The 23,116-nt window shown below is 35.1% G+C and overlaps 1 protein-coding gene and 1 long non-coding RNA gene across 2 annotated transcripts; both read left to right on the plus strand.

Moving 5' to 3' along the window:
• The first annotated feature begins 11,533 nt into the window (after positions 1-11,533).
• On the plus strand, positions 11,534-16,233 carry LOC131936725 (uncharacterized). Its single transcript, XR_009386088.1, has 3 exons — positions 11,534-11,679; positions 15,855-15,919; positions 16,124-16,233. It is a non-coding gene; the product is annotated as an uncharacterized LOC131936725 (long non-coding RNA).
• A 1,621-nt stretch (positions 16,234-17,854) lies between these two features.
• Positions 17,855-19,146, plus strand: LOC131936747 (uncharacterized). Its single transcript, XM_059293813.1, has 2 exons — positions 17,855-17,969; positions 18,230-19,146. The coding sequence occupies exons 1-2, from the start codon at positions 17,855-17,857 to the stop codon at positions 19,144-19,146; spliced, it is 1,032 nt and encodes a 343-aa protein (XP_059149796.1).
• The last annotated feature ends 3,970 nt before the right edge of the window (positions 19,147-23,116 follow it).

The raw sequence follows: 23,116 nt of genomic DNA on the forward strand, positions 1-23,116 counted from the left end.
GCATAAAGGAGCACCCGATTTAGAAACATTCAATATGGCCGCTACAAGGCTGTAGCAAGTACACACGTATTAATATTTACTCACGTAAGTAATCGATATTTTGAACATTTCATTTAATAATAAAAGTAAGATACATTTTAAATGAACAAGCTGAGCTTCATGTCGTTTAAAAAGAAAGCATCAGTATTAATTTAAGTGTATATAGGCCAGTGGCGTAACTAGAAAAAAAGGGCCACCCCGCAAAAAAAAATGTTTGGGCCCCATATATATATATATATATATATATATATATATATATATATATATATATATATATATATATATATATGAGTATGACCCTATATACGAAATACGAACATAGATTAGAATTCTCAATACGGGCATGATCTAAATTAGAAAAATATTAAAATTTCTTAGTCTTTATTTTTATTTAAAACATGTTAAAACAACACATTATTTGTGTGAGTGCTATTAGTCTGTTTTGAAATTGTCTGTTTTAATGTCTGGCATAATGCTTCCTTAATATGGCTGGTAGGTAGGTCACCAACCAGTTCTACGGTTTATGCAGGTTTTATTGAGCCTATGAAGGAGTTGGCAATTTGGTCAAAAGAATATGAAGCATGAAAGTTTTGTATATGTAATGGTTTCTCGCCTTATGTTTTTTTAATGTTTTTAGCATTTATATTATTAGTTTTTAATACATTTCCTTTTTATACTATGTTATTCTTTATTATGTATTTTTTTAAGATAATATTTAAGAGAAATGATTGCTTTTTAATTTGTTTAGTGCAAATCTATTATAAGTTTCTTAAGAGCACACATATTTGACTATTTAAAAAAGGGAAATAAGTCATGGAAGTGGTTTGAACATTTGCCTATCTTTCACACTACAAGTCATGTAGCCTATATATTTTTTTTCCTTTACGAAACAGCATTTGTTGGTTATTGTAGAACATCACTACTGTATTAGATCTTTTTTTTACTAGAAAATAATTTTTTTAACTATAAAAAAATTGATTATGGTCGGCCATGGGCCACTAAACGGCCTTCCCCCCCCCCCCCCCCCCCCGCATTGCGGGGTCTGGCGGCACTATAGTTCCGCCCCTGATATAGGCCTATATATATATATATATATATATATATATATATATATATATATATATATATATATATATATATATACATTATGCAGGTGTAAGTATTTGTATATGCCTGTGTATATGTGTTTTGATGTGTTTCTTCCTTAATGTATTAAATATTTTTGAAGCAATTCACTTTTTTTGGATGAACTTTGAACTCTTTTTTGACTGTAAGGCCAATAGGTAAATGCGGTCTATAGCAACCTAAGAGATTTTTTTCAAATGATTGTTTCCGCTAGAAGCTAATTATCTTTTAGGCCGCTTTTGCGCGGTTCACTTGGCGTTACGCTAAGTCTTTACCCTAGGTCGCACGAGATCTAAAAAAAAATATAGATATCAGGACTGTCCGATTTGTTTTCGTCTTAGCAATTTAAAATTTAATGTTGACTTATATCTAAATATAGTTTAAGTGTTTTATTTCAACACCTAAGAATCTGGATCTATTGAAGAGACAGTACAGTTTCAGTGTTCGGTCAGATGATAGTCCTAGATCTAGCTAAATCAAACTGCTCTTTAGTAAATTGTTTGTATAGCTGTCTAGCCTGCGTGATATTTTATTAAGCCTAAGTGAACTTTAAAAGAAAGTTACCAGAAGAAGGTCTAAATACCTTTAATGAGTGCAGGTCCTAATATATTCTAGCAGATTCTTTAATTGATACGAGCTGACCCGCGACGTAGTATACGCCTCCATCTAGTTAGTTTATTTTCTGCTTATCAGCAATTCATAACTAGTGAATTCAACACCACCCTCTCTCGCCCAGTGAAAGCAGCCGTTTACAAACAAAGAAAAGATCAATCAGAAATTGTTACCTCCCGTTAGTTTCAAATCGTTTAATACTAAATTATCTGCCCCTAAAAGCCGTCACTTAGCTCTACGATTGTAAACATTGGGGGTGAACCACAGCTCACCTGACAAGTGGGGATGAGGGTAGTGGCTAAGCTGCGTGGTGTTTTCTATGGTCTCCTCGAAGAGAATTATATATATAGATTTTCCCATTAACTATGATGTAAAACAATAAACATAACTTCAAACATTTTATGATTAGGCCTAGATTAGTTCACTGTCAGACAGAATATAATAGCAGTAGAAAAATAACCATTGAACATATCACAAACTGTACATAACAAAACTGTACTCAAAATGATGTAAAAGTATTGACATAAGCGGAAGTTACTTAAACCAACTAGCTCAATCCAATTTACAATTTTTGTTTTACTGGTGTCACCCACCTCCCCTACACAAACACACTCATACATATATTGTACCAGGTTTCATATCCAAGTGGTCCTTTGTTAAACAGGTCAATGGCGTAGCGAAGTCGGGTGTCACTCGGTGCGGCACTTAATGGTGTCACTTCCCCCCCCCCCCACCCCACAGAGGCGTAGAGACCCTTCCCGGGGAAAAACTTTCAATTTTCTATTTGCACCCTATCACCTCGAACTTTCGATTTGCACCTCTTAAAAGATTATTTAACACTCGAATTGATCACTTAATTAAGTGGAATTATCATTTTTTTCTATATATTTTGCTTTTTTTTGTCTTAGTGTCACCCCCCCCCCCCCTAAATGGTGTCACCTGGTGCAGTCCGCACCCCAGCCCCCCCCCCCCCCCCCTCCCCCGCTACACCTCTGCTACCGGTTCTATAATGTATTGGTTGGTCCCATGTCCTACTTGTCTTATGTCCTACTGGGCCTATGTCCTACTTGTCTTATGTCCTACTGGGCCTATGTCCTACTTGTCTTATGTCCTACTGGGCCTATGTCCTACTTGTCTTATGTCCTACTGGGCCTATGTCCTACTTGTCTTATGTCCTACTGGTCCCATGCCACACAGGTCCTCTAGCTCAACAACGTCACATTACATTACAGCCCAGCTTTATATAGTACTGTATAGTATCCAGTAGATACCAGTGATCATTTTAAATTCACTCAAGCGTAACTAAGTAATGTAAAAAAAACAAGGGTTTGTTTATAGCTGAGGTGAATTCTTTATTATGTCGCATAAAATTTGTACTGGTTTGACTTAATTACGAATTAATTAGATCTGTGTTAATTTTATATTTTGGTATGGAGATTTTTAATCATCAACTATTTTTTAAAAAGTAGTTTGGCAGCATTATTCTAATTAGTCCTACTTTCATTACAGCAAATAATTTATTCCTCTGAATAAAATTAACATTAACATTAATTTAATCAATCACCTCCAATCATTGCTGTTATTATAATTAACACTGCATCCACATTTTTGGTTTATTGGTAATTTAGTTCATCTAATTACGATTTACGTTGGTGCTAATAGATAATTTTCTATCTATATATATAATTCTCTTCTTGGTGACGATAGAAAACAAGCTGTAAGCGCGCTCCCTACCTCCTTACCCCTACATAGTCTGGTGAGCTGTGGTTCAAGCTAAATGTTTACATTAGAAGAGCCGGGTTTAGTGGCGGCTATTAGGGGCAGATAATTTAGTTTGAAACGATTTTAAACTTAGGGGAGGTAACTATGAGGAGGCTGATTTTACAGGGGGGGGGGAGGGTGTAGGTAGGGGTTGGGGGGAAAGGAGGGTCGGGGTAGTATCATTCTTGACGACCTACTGATAGTGTTTTAAAGCAAACATTTTCAGTGGCAGCATTGGTAGTGTCGAATTAACAAATTATGAATTACTGAGAGGTAGAAAATAAAACAACTAAATAGCGGCTTAGGAAATGCCGCGGGTCATATGACGATGATATTAAATGTATTAAGACAGAACAGTTGTCGACCATTTGAAATCGATACTCTTAAAATATCGATAGAGAAATTGATGTGTTTTCCCGCCGTTCTAAAACAATGTACAGATTTATATAAATAGGAAGCAATTTAATTAAATTAATATTAACGTAAATAAAACCTAAAATCAGTAATATATATTCGCATCTATTATATCTGAAATAGCTTATACATTAATACTTTTAAAAAATAAAGTAGTTATCCACATGGCGTTATCAAATTCGATTCTAGTTTGTAAAAGAAAACGGCGATAACATCTTAAGGTTAGGCCTGCCAATTTGCCAAATTGGCAGAAATCATTCTTTTAATTTACCAGGTTATTAGAAGTAAATGCATATGATATTACATGTAATAAGCATAACAATACTTACAAAAATACTTAACTGTCGCATTACAAGAAGCACACACAAGCATATATATATATATATATATATATATATATATATATATATATATATATATATATATATATATATATATATACATATATATATATATATAAATATATTTATATATATACATATATATATATATATATATATATATATATATATATATATATGTGTGTGTGTGTGTGTGTGTTTCTAGTAACGGGACTTAAGTATTATATATATGTATATATATATATATATATATATATATATATATATATATATATATATATATATATATATATATATATATATATATATATATATATATATATATATATATATATGTATATATATATATATATGTATATATATATATATATATATATATATAAATATATATATATATATATATATATATATATATATATATATATATATATATATATATATATATATATATATATATATATATATATATATATATATATATATATATATATATATATATAAAGCAATGTATGTCTGTGTGTCTGTCCTTTATGCATCACTACACCTCTCATCACATCGCCGTGAAACTTTGGGAAGTTGTTGAGAATATTCCTGGGGAGGTTTCTGCGAAAAAATAAATTTCAAATTCGCAGGGTGGCGCCCCGGCAGGGCGCGATTTGTTTTTCTCTATATACGGTATATACAAATAAAAAGTCGATTTTGGTTTGACATTGTTCATCTTATAGCCATGAGACTTTAGGGAGTTCATAGAAACACTCAAAGGAAGGGTTCTGTAAAAAAAAAAAATTAATTTCGCAAGGGCGGCGCCACGGGAGACTGCGATTTTTCTCTATATACAGTATATAAAAAATAAAAGTCAATTTTGGTTTGACTTCCTTAATCCGATAGTCATGAGAATTTGAGGAGTTAATTATAACACTCTAGGGAAGGGTTCTGTAAACAATAATTTTTAATTTCGCAAGGGCGGCGCCACTGGACGGTGCGATTTTCTCTATATACGGTATATAAAAATAAAAGTCTATTTCGGTTTCACACCGTTCATCCTTATAACTTGAAACTTTGGGGAGATGATTAGATCACTCAATGGTAGGGTTCTGCAAAAAAAATATTGTTTAATATTGCAAGGGCGGCGCCCCCCCCCCCCGGGGGTGGGGGAGCGATTTTTTTTCTATACACGGTATATAGAAAATAAAACTCGGATGCGGTTCTTTAGGAAGTAGATGAGAATACTCCCGAGAATATTTCTGCGAAAAAGAAAACTAAAGTTTCTTATGGGCGGCGCCATATAGGGTACAACTTTCGTAAATACACGGTTTGGCGCCCAGAGTTTTAGAGCGACTATGTTGGCACTTGGCATCCGTTAATCAAGCGTCCTGCATAGCGAGTAAGGGGTACTACTATATTCAGCGGTAAAGCTACAACAGGCTTCTAAAAATAAATTTGTAACGCGAGAAAATCCTTATGTACAGTTTTGTCACCTTGCGAAAGATGAAAAAATAACTTTTTGAATATGAGGAGCCTACTTTAGAGTTTCGTCACTTTGCGAATGATGCAATAAGCATCTATTATTAGATGATCCAGACATAAACTGAGATCGAGCATCTAATAATAGACCATTAGTAACGCTATTGCATCAGTCACACTGATGTTTAAAACACGTCAAATAATTTTTACGTGCTAAAGAAAAATTATCCTGTTCATTTGTGTCACTTTAGCGAATGACGAAATGTGCATCATTGTTTAGAGGATACTATTTGGTACTCTGGGTTATCCTATGAGCACGATGGCGCCTGTTAGTTTTAAGGAGCCAGGGGCCGTACGCTGCACCTATGCGATAGTATAATCGGGGAGGAGGGGGCTCCTGAGAGCGCCCCTCTACGTCCCTGACACATGGGTGGTCACCGAAGTGTGTTCTACCTCATTATTTCTGTAAGTGATTAATGTATACATAAGGTTTTCACGCGGTAGTGTAGGTTAACCCGTGTCCCGTTATTTATGATCCAAGCGCAGGCATTGTTTACTTTTAAATAACTAACTTTTAGAAAATAAGGTCACGAGTCTAAGACTATAGGATTGGTAACGCATGGATGAATCCCTTCTTATATATTTCGTCGGACTATCTTCTAATCCCGCGGCAACGCGCGGGGACGGGTACGCTAGTATATATATATATATATATATATATATATATATATATATATATATATATAAATTGCCACGTAAGAACACTTTGTTACCTCCTGAGTTCGTACATCGGTGTTAAATTTGGAAAAGCAGCGACAGATCTCTTGAAATCACACAAACTTATATTTCGTAATATTGGATACAATAATGTATGAAAATCAGGTTAATGTTGGATACAATAATTAGATACGAGAAATTGTATGAAAATCAGGTTAATATTGGATACAATAATTAGATACGAGAAATTGTATGAAAATCAGGTTAATATTAGATACAATAGTTCGATACAAAAAAATTGTATGAAAATCAGGTTAATATTGGATACAATAATTAGATACGAAAAATTGTATGAAAATCAGGTTAATATTGGATACAATAATTACATACGAGAAATTGTATTAAAATATCGATCGCAAGATTTGATTGGCGAACCAAACAAACAGACGCGAAAGCAAGTTAAAGAAAATGTGGGAATTAGGTTGATATATACAATAATTATATACGAGAAATTGTATAAAAATCAGGTTAATATTGAATACAATAATTAGATATGAAAAATAGTATGAAAATCAGGTTAATATTGGATACAATCATTAGATACGAGAAATTGTATGAAAATCAGTTTAATATTGGATACATTAATTAGATACGAGAAAGCTTATGAAAATCAGGTTAATATTGGATACAATAATTAAATACGAGAAATTGTATGAAAATTAGGTTAATATTGGATACAGTAATCAGTAGAAGTTAAACAATTATTATAGTCAACCCCGCTTGACATCATTTTTCTTTTCAATTTGTTTAACGTGTAGATTTAACAGCGGTGTGTCCAAAGTGTTGAGAATTAGATGTAACTAGTTTAAAATAAATAATAATCTTTATAATCTATATATTGTTTGATTACTAATTACTTTTTATAGGTTTTTAAATTTGTCTAATTATGAACTTAAAAATTTAAAAGTAATCGCCCAGCCATGAAGTTTATTAATGTTTATTTATAGCTAACACGTAGCTGAAAGCTCTTTTTTGACATGTAACATCTGGAATTTTGTGGTTAAATAAGGAATTCATAAACGTTATTGCCGATTATCTTAAATATTTTAAGGATAGTTTGATGATGTATATTTTCTTTTCAGCACAGTCAAGTGTGATCTAGTTTATAACTGTGTCGGTGTACAGTTTAAAATCGTCTGTAGTTGACAGTATAGATAGGCGTGATAGGCTAGATAGGCTAGACCTGCAGTAATGTTAAAGTAAGTATAACTGTAGTGGACAGTATAGATAGGCTAGATCTGCAGTAAAGTTAAAGTAAGTATAACTGTAGTGGACAGTATAGATAGGCTAGATCTGCAGTAAAGTTAAAGTAAGTATAACTGTAGTGGACAGTGGACAGTATAGATAGGCTAGATCTGCAGTAAAGTTAAAGTAAGTATAACTGTTGAGGACAGTGGACAGTATAGATAGGCTAGATCTGCAGTAAAGTTAAAGTAAGTATAACTGTAGTGGACAGTAGACAATATAGATAGGCTAGATCTACATTAATGTTAAAGTAAGTATAACTGTAGTGGACAGTGGACAGTATAGATAGGCTAGATCAGCAGTAATGTTAAAGTATAAAGACTAATTAAACTTCATACTACTCATCATAGTCGCTTCTTGGAATTGTTTTAAAAAGGACATGTACTCAAGTTGTTATCTAACATGTTTGATGCTGTTGGCTAATAATACAAATTCAATATGTCCAATTAAAAAAATAATTAAGTAGGCCTGTGTTGCTTTAGCCTAAATGCCAACACACAACGGGATTTCCCGCTAACGTGTCTGTATTTAAAACTCTCGCCTTACGTGGCACAAAGAAGCGCCAGATTTAGAAACATTCAATATGGCCGCTGCAAGGCTGTAGCAAGTAAAAACGTATTAATATTTAGTCACGTAAGTAGGCCTAATTGGAATATTAAGCATTTAATTTACGTTTAAAAAGCATCATTATTAATTTAAGAGTATACATAATTTAAACGCTTCAAAATGAACAAGATAATTTGCGAGACATGTTTTATTTCATGCATTTGGTTGTATGTTAGGTTTTTTTTTACTTATCTATTATCTATTACTACTATTAGATCCCGAGATTATTTATACGTGTGAAATGTCTAGACTCACGAAATAAGATTAATTACACCTTTGACGTGTCTAGACTTACCATAAATGATTTATTATTTACTAATGTCGTAAACGTGAGTTATTTCAAATCTCCATATCGTGATGAAATAACATACGACGTACTTAAGCTGCAGTTACGTCGAATATGTGTTTATGGTCTACGTCTACGTCATATGTAAAATGGCACGTAAGATGCATATGTTTACACTTAAAAGACTGACAATAAACGAAATAAAAGCTGCTCAAATCCTTCAGTACAGAGATCTAATATGTTAAAAGTGATCTACCCTAAACAACTGTCGCTTGTTAAACGTCAGCAGACGTACAAATATGGGCGAACATTGACAAGTAACGTCTGCAGACGTCAATAAATATGGACAGACATCCGATAATTTTCTTGAAGTCGTTTATTTTTAAACCAAACTAGATAATAGAAAACGTTTAATAAAACAATGAAGATTTTAAACGGGTGTCACTGTCTTAACACTGTTGATGTCTGTGGCCTATTTGAGTGTACATTTGAGTTACCTACTACAATACTTTCATCCTGCACGTGTATCAGCCACGGAGATACTATATTATAATATACTGCATCATTTTATTTGACTACAGGCCGTAAACCCTTGCCAGAGTCAAGTGGTCATCGGACCTGGTAAAAAAAACATTATCAATCTTATAAAGCTGTAAACTCTGTGCTTTGAGTTGCCACTTAGTCATCAGACCTTAATGATACTACATCTACATATACGCTTTGAATTGCCACTAAGTCATCAGACCTTAATGATGCTACATCTAAATATACTCTTTGAATTACCACTTAGTCATCAGACCTTAATGATGCTACATCTAAATATACTCTTTGAATTGCCACTTAGTCGTCAGACCTTAATGATGCTACATCTAAATATACTCTTTGAATTACCACTTAGTCATCAGACCTTAATGATGCTACATCTAAATATACTCTTTGAATTGCCATTTAGTCATCAGACCTTAATGATGCTACATCTAAATATACTCTTTGAATTGCCACTTAGTCATCAGACCTTAATGATGCTACATCGAAATATACTATTTGAATTGCCACTTAGTCATCAGACCTTAATGATGCTACATCTAAATATACTCTTTGAATTGCCACTTAGTCATCAGACCTTAATGATGCTACATCTAAATATACTCTTTGAATTGCCACTTAGTCATCAGACCTTAATGATGCTACATCTAAATATACTCTTTGAATTGCCACTTAGTCATCAGACCTTAATGATGCTACATCGAAATATACTATTTGAATTGCCACTTAGTCATCAGACCTTAATGATGCTACATCTAAATATACTCTTTGAATTGCCACTTAGTTATCAGACCTTAATGATGCTACATCTAAATATACTCTTTGAATTGCCACTTAGTCATCGGACCTTAATGATGCTACATCTAAATATACTCTTTGAATTGCCACTTAGGTATCAGACCTTAATGATGCTACATCTAAATATACTCTTTGAATTGCCACTTAGTTATCAGACCTTAATGATGCTACATCTAAATATACTCTTTGAATTGCCACTTAGTCATCGGACCTTAATGATGCTACATCTAAATATACTCTTTGAATTGCCACTTAGGTATCAGACCTTAATGATGCTACATCTAAATATACTCTTTGAATTGCCACTTAGTCATCAGACCTTAATGATGCTACATCTAAATATACTCTTTGAATTGCCACTTAGTCATTAGACCTTAATGATGCTACATCTAAATATACTCTTTGAATTGCCACTTAGTCATCAGACCTTAATGATGCTACATCGAAATATACTATTTGAATTGCCACTTAGTCATCAGACCTTAATGATGCTACATCTAAATATACTCTTTGAATTGCCACTTAGTCATTAGACCTTAATGACGCTACATCTAAATATACTCTTTGAATTGCCACTTAGTCATCAGACCTTAATGATGCTACATCGAAATATACTATTTGAATTGCCACTTAGTCATCAGACCTTAATGATGCTACATCGAAATATACTCTTTGAATTGCCACTTAGTCATTAGACCTTAATGACGCTACATCTAAATATACTCTTTGAATTGCCACTTAGTCATCAGACCTTAATGATGCTACATCGAAATATACTATTTGAATTGCCACTTAGTCATCAGACCTTAATGATGCTACATCTAAATATACTCTTTGAATTGCCACTTAGTCATCAGACCTTAATGATGCTACATCTAAATATACTCTTTGAATTGCCACTTAGTCATCAGACCTTAATGATGCTACATCTAAATATACTCTTTGTATTGCCACTTAGTCATCAGACCTTAATGATGCTACATCTAAATATACTCTTTGAAATGCCACTTAGTCATCAGACCTTAATGATGCTACATCTAAATATACTATACACTATCCCCGGTAGAGACGTGACACAGACCCTCCTACCCGTTTAATTGCATTAATTTACTGATGTTTATCACTAACACGGTACAATCTACTATTTACCGTTAACATGTTCACATCTATAGGTGTCCATTTCTACAGGTGTCCATGTCTAAATGTGTCAATGTGTACAGTTGCCCATGTCTATAGGTGTCCATGTCTACAGGTGTCCATGTCTACTGGTGTCCATGTCTAAATGTGTCAATGTTTACACGTGTTCATGTCTACAGGTGTCCATGTCTAAATGTGTCCATGTTTACACGTGTTCATGTCTACAGGTGTCCATGTCTTCATGTGTCCATGTCTATATGCTACCATAAAATGTGGCCACAACGATTTATAGTACAGGGTAAAGCTCGTGTTAAATTAAAACAAAATATGTACACCCGTCTCCAGTAGATACCAGTGGTTCTTTCAAATCTGATCTTTTAAAACCACTCAAGCGTGACGTGTAAAGAAATAAAACCCCGTGTCTGGTATATAACTCAGGCGACTTCTTGTTCACGTCACATATCACTTTCTTACACAACTGGTGTGTGCACTGTTTGGAATTCAATTTCAGCTCGGTAATTCAATTAGGTAATTAATTAGCCGTTTGTTGATTTTATATTATAATCGGTAATTTTTTTATCTTTAAATTAGTGGTTAATAGGTTAGGTAAGATATTTTAAATTGTTTAATTAAAGCAAGTAAATTCTTTGAATAAAATTGACCGTAAGTCAATCGATCACCTCCAATTATGGCCGGCATTACATTTAATTAATCTTGTGTTATTATGTTTTGATAATCGGTACTTTGTTTCATCTAATCACTTTTTATATCTACACAAAAGGATAATTTAATTTAAAAAAAAAAAAAAAAAAAAAAAACCCCGTGATATTAAATGTATCGGTATTTAGGCTAAACAATTCCCCACTATTCGAAGTCGATACTCTTAAAATATCGATATAAATATTAATGTATTTTCCCGCCATTTGTAGGATGTGCGAAATTTACATAATTAAAAAATAATCTAATTTTATTTTAATTGACGTTCTTATAAAATAAAATATAAAATAAAGAATATATATCCGTAAAAATATTTTTTTTAAAATAGCTTATATATTCTTAGTTTATTTTTAATACTCACAAAGCGATGCGTTGTATCAGAATCGATGCTCGTGTATAAAAGTAAACGCCGATACCATTAAAGGTCAGACTTGCCAAATTGACAAACTGGCAAAAATTATTCTTTTAACTTACAGGTTAATTAAAAGTAAATGTAATATGATGATAGATATAATAAGTACCTTTAAAATACATATTAAAATAATTAATAGTAGAATAACAACAAAGACAGCTACAGATTTATATACATAGACTACTATTTAAGCTATTATAGATCTTTTTTAATATCATACACAAGATAGAATCTGGAATATTAGGACGTTAAATTTTACGAATTACAAAAATTGTCTAAATTATACTTTTTTTAAAGTGTTTATCACGTATGGTTTATACTCAAAAACGCACTTTTTGTTTATACTTCCGGTATCTTATTAGATTTAAAAATTGAGAATGAGTAGTTCGATTTACACATTTTATTTAGATCTAAATTTGTGATTTATAAATATGTCATAATTATAATTCAGCAGAACTGATACGCTCCAACATGTGATTGTCAACTTTATACGGTGTAAAATTAAATTGGAGGCACATCAAAAGCATTTGCTAGACATAATAATATGATACATCACTGGGAGTCGACAACAGACAGCCTGGACATGACAAAATTAACCTGTAGGAGGACCAGTGACCAGGGTTGTTAGTGCCTGGGGGGTGAGGAGTTGCCAATCTTGGGCCCATTATCCCGTGGGAATTTCTAATGGGAGGGGACACACACACACACACACATATATATATATATATATATATATATATATATATATATATATATATATATATATATATATATATATATATATATATATATATACAAGCCAGTCAGGGATTCGTTTGTCGGTCCAGTAAAGCTTATTGTTACTAAACCAAAGAGTCCCGAATTTTCACACCCGTGTACCTGAGGCTCTATGTATCCTGTCGCTTGACCTACTTCTGTTTACCGTCGTCATGGTAATAATGGCTGTCAAAATCGACGAATCCGTGATTTCGTTTTTTAACATTGTCATGTCAGAAATATAATCTTATAAGCGTTATTTTTTGAGTATTATTTAACGACACCGATCTAGTTTTAATAATGGCCCACCAGTGTTTGATGCCAACTTGCCATTTGTACAGTTTTTGGTCTAATCGCTGAGAATATCGAGCAAAATTATATAAAGTAGGCAAAAATTTTAATTACTGTATTTAATATTGTTGTAAAATACTCAAAATACTCTGAACTATAGAAAACTATTTAATACGTCGTACTAAGCTATTTTCATGAATTAAAAATAACAATAATGCAGCAAAAAAACAAAACCTTCAAAAAAAATAACATTATAAAGATAATAGCTAACAAAGCCCGCCAATTTTGCCCGCAGTTTCTTTGAGTGAGAAGAAATCTAACAGACGACACATTTCTGCTGAACGGTAAAACGGGTCACAACAACAGTCCTTTAAAATTCACCCACCGTTTCCGTCATATCATAGTAGTCATTTAAAAACAAAATTCATTTTTTCACAAATTATTTTCTAGGCTACCGATTAATTTTGATAATTAAAACTGGTAACAAATTAAAGATAAATAAATGTAGATTTTAATAATTTAAGTCATCTTCAACAATACAATTAGGTCCCCTACTGCCTTGTCATATTTTTGGATGGGCAAACAAAGGCTTTGGAAGCAAATAAAAAAAAATATATCATTCACGTTCAGTATGAAACGTCCGTCATCATATTGTATTTGGCATCATTGGAAGAGATGATATATTTTAACAATATCATTAAATTAGTTACTGAATGATAAGTTCAACTCCCACCCCCCCACCCAAAAAAAGTCTACCGCCCCCCTCCCCTACCTGAAAATATCAAGTGCCCCCCCCCCCCCCCCCAACGCGGAGCAAAAAAAAGTCTGTAAGAAACACGGCTCAGAACACAGTATTAAAGTTGATAAACTCGTATGGACAGTCTTGGGACTGGAGCGGCTACACACAATTTCTCTCAACCAAACGTCACTTCTTATTTTTGCCATGTAGATTTATTATGATATAGATTCTGATACTTGATAGTGATATTTTAGACCTGCTACAAAATTTTATTTTTTGGCTTCATAAATGTTGTTTATGGCAACAAAAGTTCTAACTGTTCTGGCTATCCAAAGCCGATCTTCATTTCTGCTAGCGATAGTCCTAGTCCAGGGCAGAGACTGCGTTACACTCGGTCTCAGCTTTCGATTATCCAAGGTCTGCGATCTCAAAACAGATCTAGTCTAGATTTAGAGCTAGATCTAGATCTAGAGCTAGTCCAGATATTTGATTTAAAATTCTAATTGTAGCTCTAGTCTTAGTCTTACTGCTATAGTGTAACTGCTATGAAGTATCAGTAGGCCTATATGTAAAATTGTAAGCCCACCACTCACTACCTGAGTACCAGGGAAAAATACTAAAATAGTTATCTAGATCTAGTAAGATACGATTTTCTCTAGATCTAGAGAAATCTAGAATCTAGATTATATATCTAGATTTAGAATCTAGATCTGGGTCTCAAAAAAACTTCAACTAGAGTCTAGATCTAGTTTTTTATCTAGATCTATAAAAAAAATATAACTACTCTAGTAGTAGTGAGTATAGATTTTATAGATTATAGATATATCTAGGTCTAATAGATCTATATATTATATAGTTTTATATTAGGGAATTATAGGCCTAACCATATAGTCTAGATCTAGAAGCTCTAGATCTAATTTGAAATTTCCATAATGTTTTATTTAAAACGTGGATAATCATGAATACTACTTTAATACTTTATTATTCACATTTGGCTTTGGCTCTTGAATTAGTAGAATCTGAATATAGAGTCGCAGACGTAGATCTAGATTTAATTTCTAGCATTAAACATTATGTAATAGATTGTGATAATTATGAGGTCAAGGGAACTCACTCTTCTGTATTAGTATTATATTTATATTGTTATCTTGAGTGATGTCCCTTACATGTTTATGTGTATTATGTATCTCTCGTCACTTCCTCTTCCTCTCTTTGCATCATGGCGTCTGTAAATAAAGACTGTTAACAACCAATGTGGCTTCCTCGTCAATCTACCTCACATTAGGCATAATGATTAAACTTGCTTTTTAACTTGGGCTTTATGCCTAGCAGTAGCAGTTTAGACTAGTTAAGAGTAAGACTTTAACATTTTAGAAAATAATTGATTTAAAATTGCTAAGAAACTCAAAACTATTCAGTAATATATTAGATTCCTCTAGATTCTAGATCTAGTATTCTTTTAGCAAAAACCTGTTGAAAAATATTGTAAATATCTAGATCTTGTAACCTGTAGCCTAATCAATCAATAATAAAACTTTAAAATCCCAAACTATGTTATGTTCTTCTTTAATTGTTCATGATAAATCAAAAATATTGCCATATTATAGTTCTATGCTAATGACAGTTCCACCATAAATGTTGTCATTCTATAGTTCCATGCTAATGACAGTTCCATTATAAATGTTGTCATTCTGTAGTTCTATGCTAATGACAGTTCCATCATAAATGTTGTCATTCTGTAGTTCTATGCTAATGACAGTTCCACTATAATTTTATTTCTCTCTCCAGAGCCTGAAGGATCTTCTATAGTGGTGTGTTCTGTCTGATGTTAAAGTCAAGTGGGGAGTTCAAAGGTCAGTCAAACTATCTTACATGTTAGTCTAAGAATGTATTTAATCTTAATCTTCTAAAGCTGACCATCATGCTGTATTCTGTTAGCCATATCATTGACCAGTGGCTATTGTTATGTAGTTTGTAAAGAAACACTGGTTGATGACTAGTCAAGCTACCATATAAACTTCTTTCTTTAAAAAGTCAAAATATTATTAACTATACAGAGTGACAGCTGCTGAATGTGATGTGAAGGTCAAGGTTATTTCAATCAAATAGCTGCCACAGATGACCATAAGACTACAGTAAAGGCCAGTAGAGATCTGTCACATCAAGTTACAGGTAAGTTTGTTAATTATCTTTTAACCCTTTATTTACGGAATTAGGTTCCGAATGATATTTTTTCTTAAACAATATGTTATCATATTGCTTTTGGCACATTTAAAGCATATGTCGAAGGAAATTTTGTTTCATAAATTTTTAAGGGCCCAAAAATGTATTGGTACTTATAAGTACCGTCAGGAATGTAGGACATTTTTTTCAAAAATTAAAAAATGTACAAAACAGGAAAAAACGATACAACTTATTTAATAATAGCATGGCAATCATTATAACAATCATTTTTTGTCATTTTCACACATAAACCCAGCACAAAAGTATATTTTGAGTACAATTTTTACTGGATTTTCTATCGGAACATATCTCAGACCTCAAACACAGGAAAAGGTGCCGACATGTCATGCTCTCTCATTCCTCATTCCTGAGATATTCTTGTCTGTCGTCTTTCTGGCGTGGTAACAGTTGCCGGACTGAACCTGCTTTTGCTAGAGGCTTCCAATAGCCATTACAATGAGCCGCATAAACAAATATTTTGAAAACGAAAGCCTATTCATTCAGTACACTACTACTAGTAATACTAGTATAATTGTAGCCTAGAATGTTATGACAAGTCTACACTACAGTGTAAAGTTCATAAATAGAAGTGAGCTCAATGTGTTTGGAATAGACGTAGTGCCCTACTGTTTTGTGTTTACTGATTCAAAATTACAAAACGATCTATACTACATGCAGATGTATGGACTATTACTAGTCTACATGTGTACATTACGTACACGTTAGATATTGTATGCAAGACAGTTTTTTGCAACAAATATAACTTACAAATCTTACTTCTAGAACTAGACTTTGGTATACAAATAACGTATACTAAACCTAGTAAATGAGCCTGCAACTGCCATCTCTATTCTTGTTATTCTTTTACTACTAGAAATCTGCAATTAGTTACAATATTTCTGCGGAAAACCCTATGCTAACCTTCTTATAAATGCATAAATATATGTTTTTAAGTACATTTCGATAATTAATTATCAAAATAATATTTATGTCACTCCACATAAAAAATCAGCAATTTCCAAGAAATCCTAAAAAAATGTCAGTGTGCCCTGACGGTACTTATAAGTCCACTTGTAAACATCGATCTATTACAAAGACAATTTGATAAAAATTGTATAACTAGAAGTTAAATGCATTTGCCTGACTATTGAAGATGCCAATAAAAAATATTCGGTGTTGAAAACTTGAAGAATAAGGTAAAACAAAGGGAAATCAGGAACACATGTGAGATATGTACAGAACAATTGTGAACTACCGATACAGGTAGAGATTGAAAATGGCGCCACACCAGTAATTTTCAAAAAACATCGTTCCCTCCACCTACCTGTGACTCAAGGGAGATAATACTATCAATTACATCAATAATTTTTAAAATTCGTCCTAAATTAAAAACAATACAGGCGCTTAATTAAAGTGGTACTTATAAGTACCGTCAGTAGATAAAGGGTTAACTTAATCAAGTGTACAGTCATGGTTTAGTGCTGATGTAGACAATGTGTCAAATCTTTGTGTTGTGGTTTTTTTTAACAGGAATTAGCTTGGATAGTCTAGATGACGATAACACTATGGCCAGTGGAGAGGATAATCTAGATGACCACAACAGTATGGCCAGTAGAGAGGATAGTCTGGATGACCACAACAGTATGGCCAGTGGAGAGGATATCTCAACATATTTTACAGGTAATGTCCATTTGTTTGGAGAAAATTGGTGTTAAAAAAGGTAATTTCCTGCATGCTTACTATGTTTTCTGCTGATGAAGTCCTTATGTTGGAACATTCTGTAGTTTGAAATGTTGACTGAATGAGTATCTTAAGATGGTGATGGTTGAGATGGTTGTGACAGTTGGATGTTGTAGATAGATTTCATGTTTTATGTTTGTCAAAGTTTAGCAGCTAATGAAATGTTTACAGTAATAAAATTGTTTTGTTTACCTGTACAGGTACACATGAAGTACAAGAATGTCTTGAAGGTCAAGGTGAGGTAGATCTACACACACACCTGGCAAAATGTGAGAAAAATCCTGGCCATAAAAAGTTTGTACCTGTAAATCAGTTAAGTGTTGAACATTTTCCTTCTGGTTACCATGACAACGATGTGTATGACCTCACAAAAGCCATGGCTGACCTAACTGTCAGGATAGCCGTTAAGTTGACCAGTCCAGACAGACCAGAGTTTGTACGTGGCACTAAAGATCCATATCCTTGCTACAACACCAGGGGACAGAACTCACTGAGGACAGGGACTGGGAGGGTGTGGAAGGTGACCAAGTACACAGAGGGAGATGGGCCCTACATAACTTGTCCATGTCCTGAATGTGACCACTCGGACACACCCAGCAAAGTGTGGTGGGAGGTTCATGTGTGGACAGCCAGACATGTGGTGTTTGATGATAGTGAGGCGAGACAGTCCAGCTGTAGGTTGTGGTTTGATGATGATAAAAGTCCAGTGGTCAAGATTTATGGGTGGAAGGTGCATGTGTCAAACACTGAGGGAGACTTGTGTGGGTTGTTTTGTGTGACACATGACGTAGATGTAGCTGATAAACTGGAGAAGATGGTGTGGCGGTTTATTGGTCTACGTGGTAAAGTACAGGAGAAATACGAGAGTCGTAGAGATGTGGACAAGCTGACCATTATAGTGTCACATCCTCATGGCTGTTCTAAGCAGGTCTCTGTAGGTCACTGGGTGGACAGGCAGGGGGTGGACAGACTTACTAGGTACACGTACACAACGTCCACCTGCCCAGGTAGCAGTGGGGCTGGGGTCTACAGACTGGGGGGTCGCTGGTTGCATGACCATCCCCACAGTGGAGTTAACTCTGGTGGATTAAATTATAGTGGGGTGTGGCTGGACTAAGACTTGTAGTTGTCTGTCTTTTCTAGAATGTAAACAAACATGGCGCCTGTTGGATGTCTGTCTTTTCTAGAATGTAAACAAACTTGGTGCCTGTTGGATGTCTGTCTTTTCTAGAATGTAAACAAACATGGCGTCTGTTGGATGTCTGTCTTTTCTAGAATGTAAACAAACATGGCGCCTGTTGGATGTCTGTCTTTTCTAGAATGTAAACAAACATGGCGCCTTTTGGATGTCTGTCTTTTCTAGAATGTAAACAAACATGGCGTCTGTTGAATGTCTGCTCTTAAAATATTTCTTGACATTATTGTAGAACTTTATTAAATTTTTAATTAATTATCTCGTTATTTTTATCAGAGAAAAAGTTGTTGATTGTTTGATTGGGAGTGGAGAAAAAAATGTCACAAATTTTGTTGTAAATATAAACGTAAATAAACAGTTTTAAAGCAACTCGTTTTCTTTTTCATTTTTGTTTGTGTATGAATTTTTGATGACGCTAAAGTTAAGATCTAACGACTCTTAATATTGACGCTAAATTTGGATCTAGCGACTCTCAATATTGACGCTAAAGTTTAGATCTAGTGCTCTCAATATTGACGCTAAAGTTTAGATCTAGTGACTCTCAATATTGACGCTATAGTTTGGATCTAGCGACTCTCAATATTGACGCTAAAGTTTGGATCTAGCGACTCTCAATATTGACGCTATAGTTTGGATCTAGCGACTCTCAATATTGACGCTAAACTTTGGATCTAGCGACTCAATATTGTCGCTAAAGTTGGGATCTAGCGACTCTCAATATTGACGCTAAAGTTGGGATCTAGCGACTCTCAATATTAACGCTAAACTTTGGATCTAGCGACTCAATATTGACGCTAAAGTTTGGATCTAGCGAATCAATATTGACGCTAAAGTTTAGATCTAGTGCTCTCAATATTGACGCTAAAGTTTAGATCTAGTGACTCTCAATATTGACGCTATAGTTTGGATCTAGCGACTCTCAATATTGACGCTAAAGTTTGGATCTAGCGACTCTCAATATTGACGCTATAGTTTGGATCTAGCGACTCTCAATATTGACGCTAAACTTTGGATCTAGCGACTCAATATTGTCGCTAAAGTTGGGATCTAGCGACTCTCAATATTGACGCTAAAGTTGGGATCTAGCGACTCTCAATATTAACGCTAAACTTTGGATCTAGCGACTCAATATTGACGCTAAAGTTTGGATCTAGCGAATCAATATTGACGCTAAAGTTTGGATCTAGCGACTCTCAATATTGACGCTAAAGTTGGGATCTAGCGACTCTCAATATTAACGCTAAACTTTGGATCTAGCGACTCAATATTGACGCTAAAGTTTGGATCTAGCGACTCTCAAAACTGCCGTTAAAATTTGTCAGGAAACAGAAACTCTACTTCATCTTCCCTATAGATCTTAAGATCTAGTTTCCCTTACTGTACTTGACTTAAGTTGACAATTTAACACTTAAGTCACGATCGATACCTTGAAATGACTGTTCACGACTTAACAATCTATCAATTTTAATTAATTACTTACTTAATCCTCATCAAATCTCCGCCATGCCACCCTGTCCTGGGCGAGCCACTTTAGTTCATGCCAGGTTTTGCCAGTAGCCTGTACTTGATCTTCCTCTATTTCTCTTTCCGGGTGGGTTCCACTTCAGCGCCATGTTGGGGATTCTTTTTTTGCTCATGCGTAGGACCAGGGGCGTAGCGAGGGGGGTGCGGGGGGTGCGGACCGCACCGGGTGACACCATTTAGGGGGGTGACACTAAGGCAAAAAATAGCTATATATATAGAGATAAACTTGAGGGGGGGGCGAATCGAAAGTTTGAGGGGGTGGGGGGTGCAAATTAAAAACTTGAGGTGGGGGGGGGGGGGGCAAATCGAAAGTTTGAGGGGGTGGCAAATCGAAAACTTGAAAGTTAGTCACCGGGAAGGGTCGCAACGCCTCTGGGGGGGGGGGGGGGTGACACCATTAAGTGCCGCACCGGGTGACACCCGACCTCGCTACGCCACTGCATAGGACATGGCCCAGCCATCTCCATCTCCTCGTTCGAACTTCTGAGACAATGTCGTTTAATCCTGTCCTTCCCCATATTTCCTTGTTCGGGACTTTGTCGTCCCACTTTATCCTGAGGATACGTTGGAGGTATCTTCTTTCAAAGCCTCTGAGTCGGCTCTCTCCTTTCTTGTTTAGTTTCCATGACTCTGCAGCATAGAGGAGTACAGAACGTACATTTGACTTATAGATAATTTTAATTAATAGCTAATTGAAAATGTGTTAAATTTAACATATTTTCGTTGTTTCTATAGCAACTCGTTAAATCCTGCCAGTTTGGTCTATAAAGTAAATTATAGGAAGAATTGGATAGATAAAAAAAGCAATGAACATTTTTATGGTGTCGGCTATAAAATAGACAAACGTAGGATCCAACTAGGAGGGATTAAAGATTGAGGTTTAATGGTCAAAGGGAAATAACAATTAAAAAAAGAAAAATATTTAAGAAACATGAATTATGTACCTTTAAAAATTTTTAGCTAGTGTCCATGTAATATTTATGTTATATTTGTCACACAATGTCAGATATGGAATTATTATCACACAAAGTCAGATATCTAATTACTTTAGTGACACCGATGATCGTTGTAAATAAAATGTTTGTATTTGTTACAAGGCAGTTTTTACATTGAGTGTCAACATTCAAAATTTGTAAATACCTAATTGCTCATTATATGTCCTAGCTTTATACAGGCGGTAAAATAAACGTACACAAACACTGGACTGACATGACCAAGCTTTATACGGACGGTAAAATAAATGGACACAAACACTAGACTGGCTTGACCAAGCTTTATACGGACGGTAAAATAAACGTACACAAACACTGGACTGACATGACCAAGCTTTATACAGGCGGTAAAATAAACGTACACAAACACTGAACTGTTCTGTTACCCTGCATACAGATTAATGATATCTTAAAGTTTCAGTATTGCTTCTGTACCTAGCGTACAGATTAATGATATGCGGTTGGTAGGTATCCTTAAATCCAATTTAGCATGTTATGAGGTACCTGCCATTCTTCAATTTCCTTTCCTTCAGCATTGAGGTCAAGGTTACCCCAGCATTGAGGTCAGGGTTACCCCAGCATTGAGGTCAAGGTTACCCCAGCATTGAGGTCAGGGTTACCCCAGCATTGAGGTCAGGGTTACCCCAGCATTGAGGTCAGGGTTACCCCAGCATTGAGGTCAAGGTTATCCCAGCATTGAGGTCAGGGTTACCCCAGCATTGAGGTCAGGATTACCCCAACATTGAGGTCAGGGTCACCCCAGCATTGAGGTCAAATTTACCCCAGCTCTGAGAGTGTCTGTTCATGTCTTCCACATACAGGCAATCTTTGATGTTTGGTAGAGAGCGGTCCAATGGAGCGAAGCGATAGAATACATTTATGTTACACTCTGTGAGTGTGTTTAGTACCCATTATCTCACATGTTGTTGTGTTAGTATAACGATATCTGTTGTTGGTATGTCATTTTTATGAGGGAAGAATTAACCTTCTGTTCCTTGTCCCTGGCTTCACAAGCAAGAATAGAGGAACCACCAGCTCGCCTTTATGGGCACCTGCGAGGTGGAGAGCCCGGCCCCCTACCTGCGAGGTGTAGAGCCCGTCCCCCTACCTACGAGGTGTAAAGCCCGTCCCCTACCTGCGAGGTGGAGAGCCCGGCCCCCTACCTGCGAGGTGTAAAGCCCGTCCCCTACCTGCGAGGTGGAGAGCCCGGCCCCCTACCTGCGAGGTGTAAAGCCCGTCCCCTACCTGCGAGGTGGAGAGCCCGGCCCCCTACCTGCGAGGTGTAAAGCCCGGCCCCCTACCTACGAGGTGGAGAGCCCGGCCCCCTACCTACGAGGTGGAGAGCCCGGCCCCCTACCTGTGAGGTGTAGAGCCCG

This window comes from Physella acuta, unplaced genomic scaffold (assembly GCF_028476545.2).
Source record: "Physella acuta isolate Inbredline_101_S28 unplaced genomic scaffold, ASM2847654v3 ptg000186l, whole genome shotgun sequence".
NCBI lineage: Eukaryota > Metazoa > Mollusca > Gastropoda > Physidae > Physella > Physella acuta.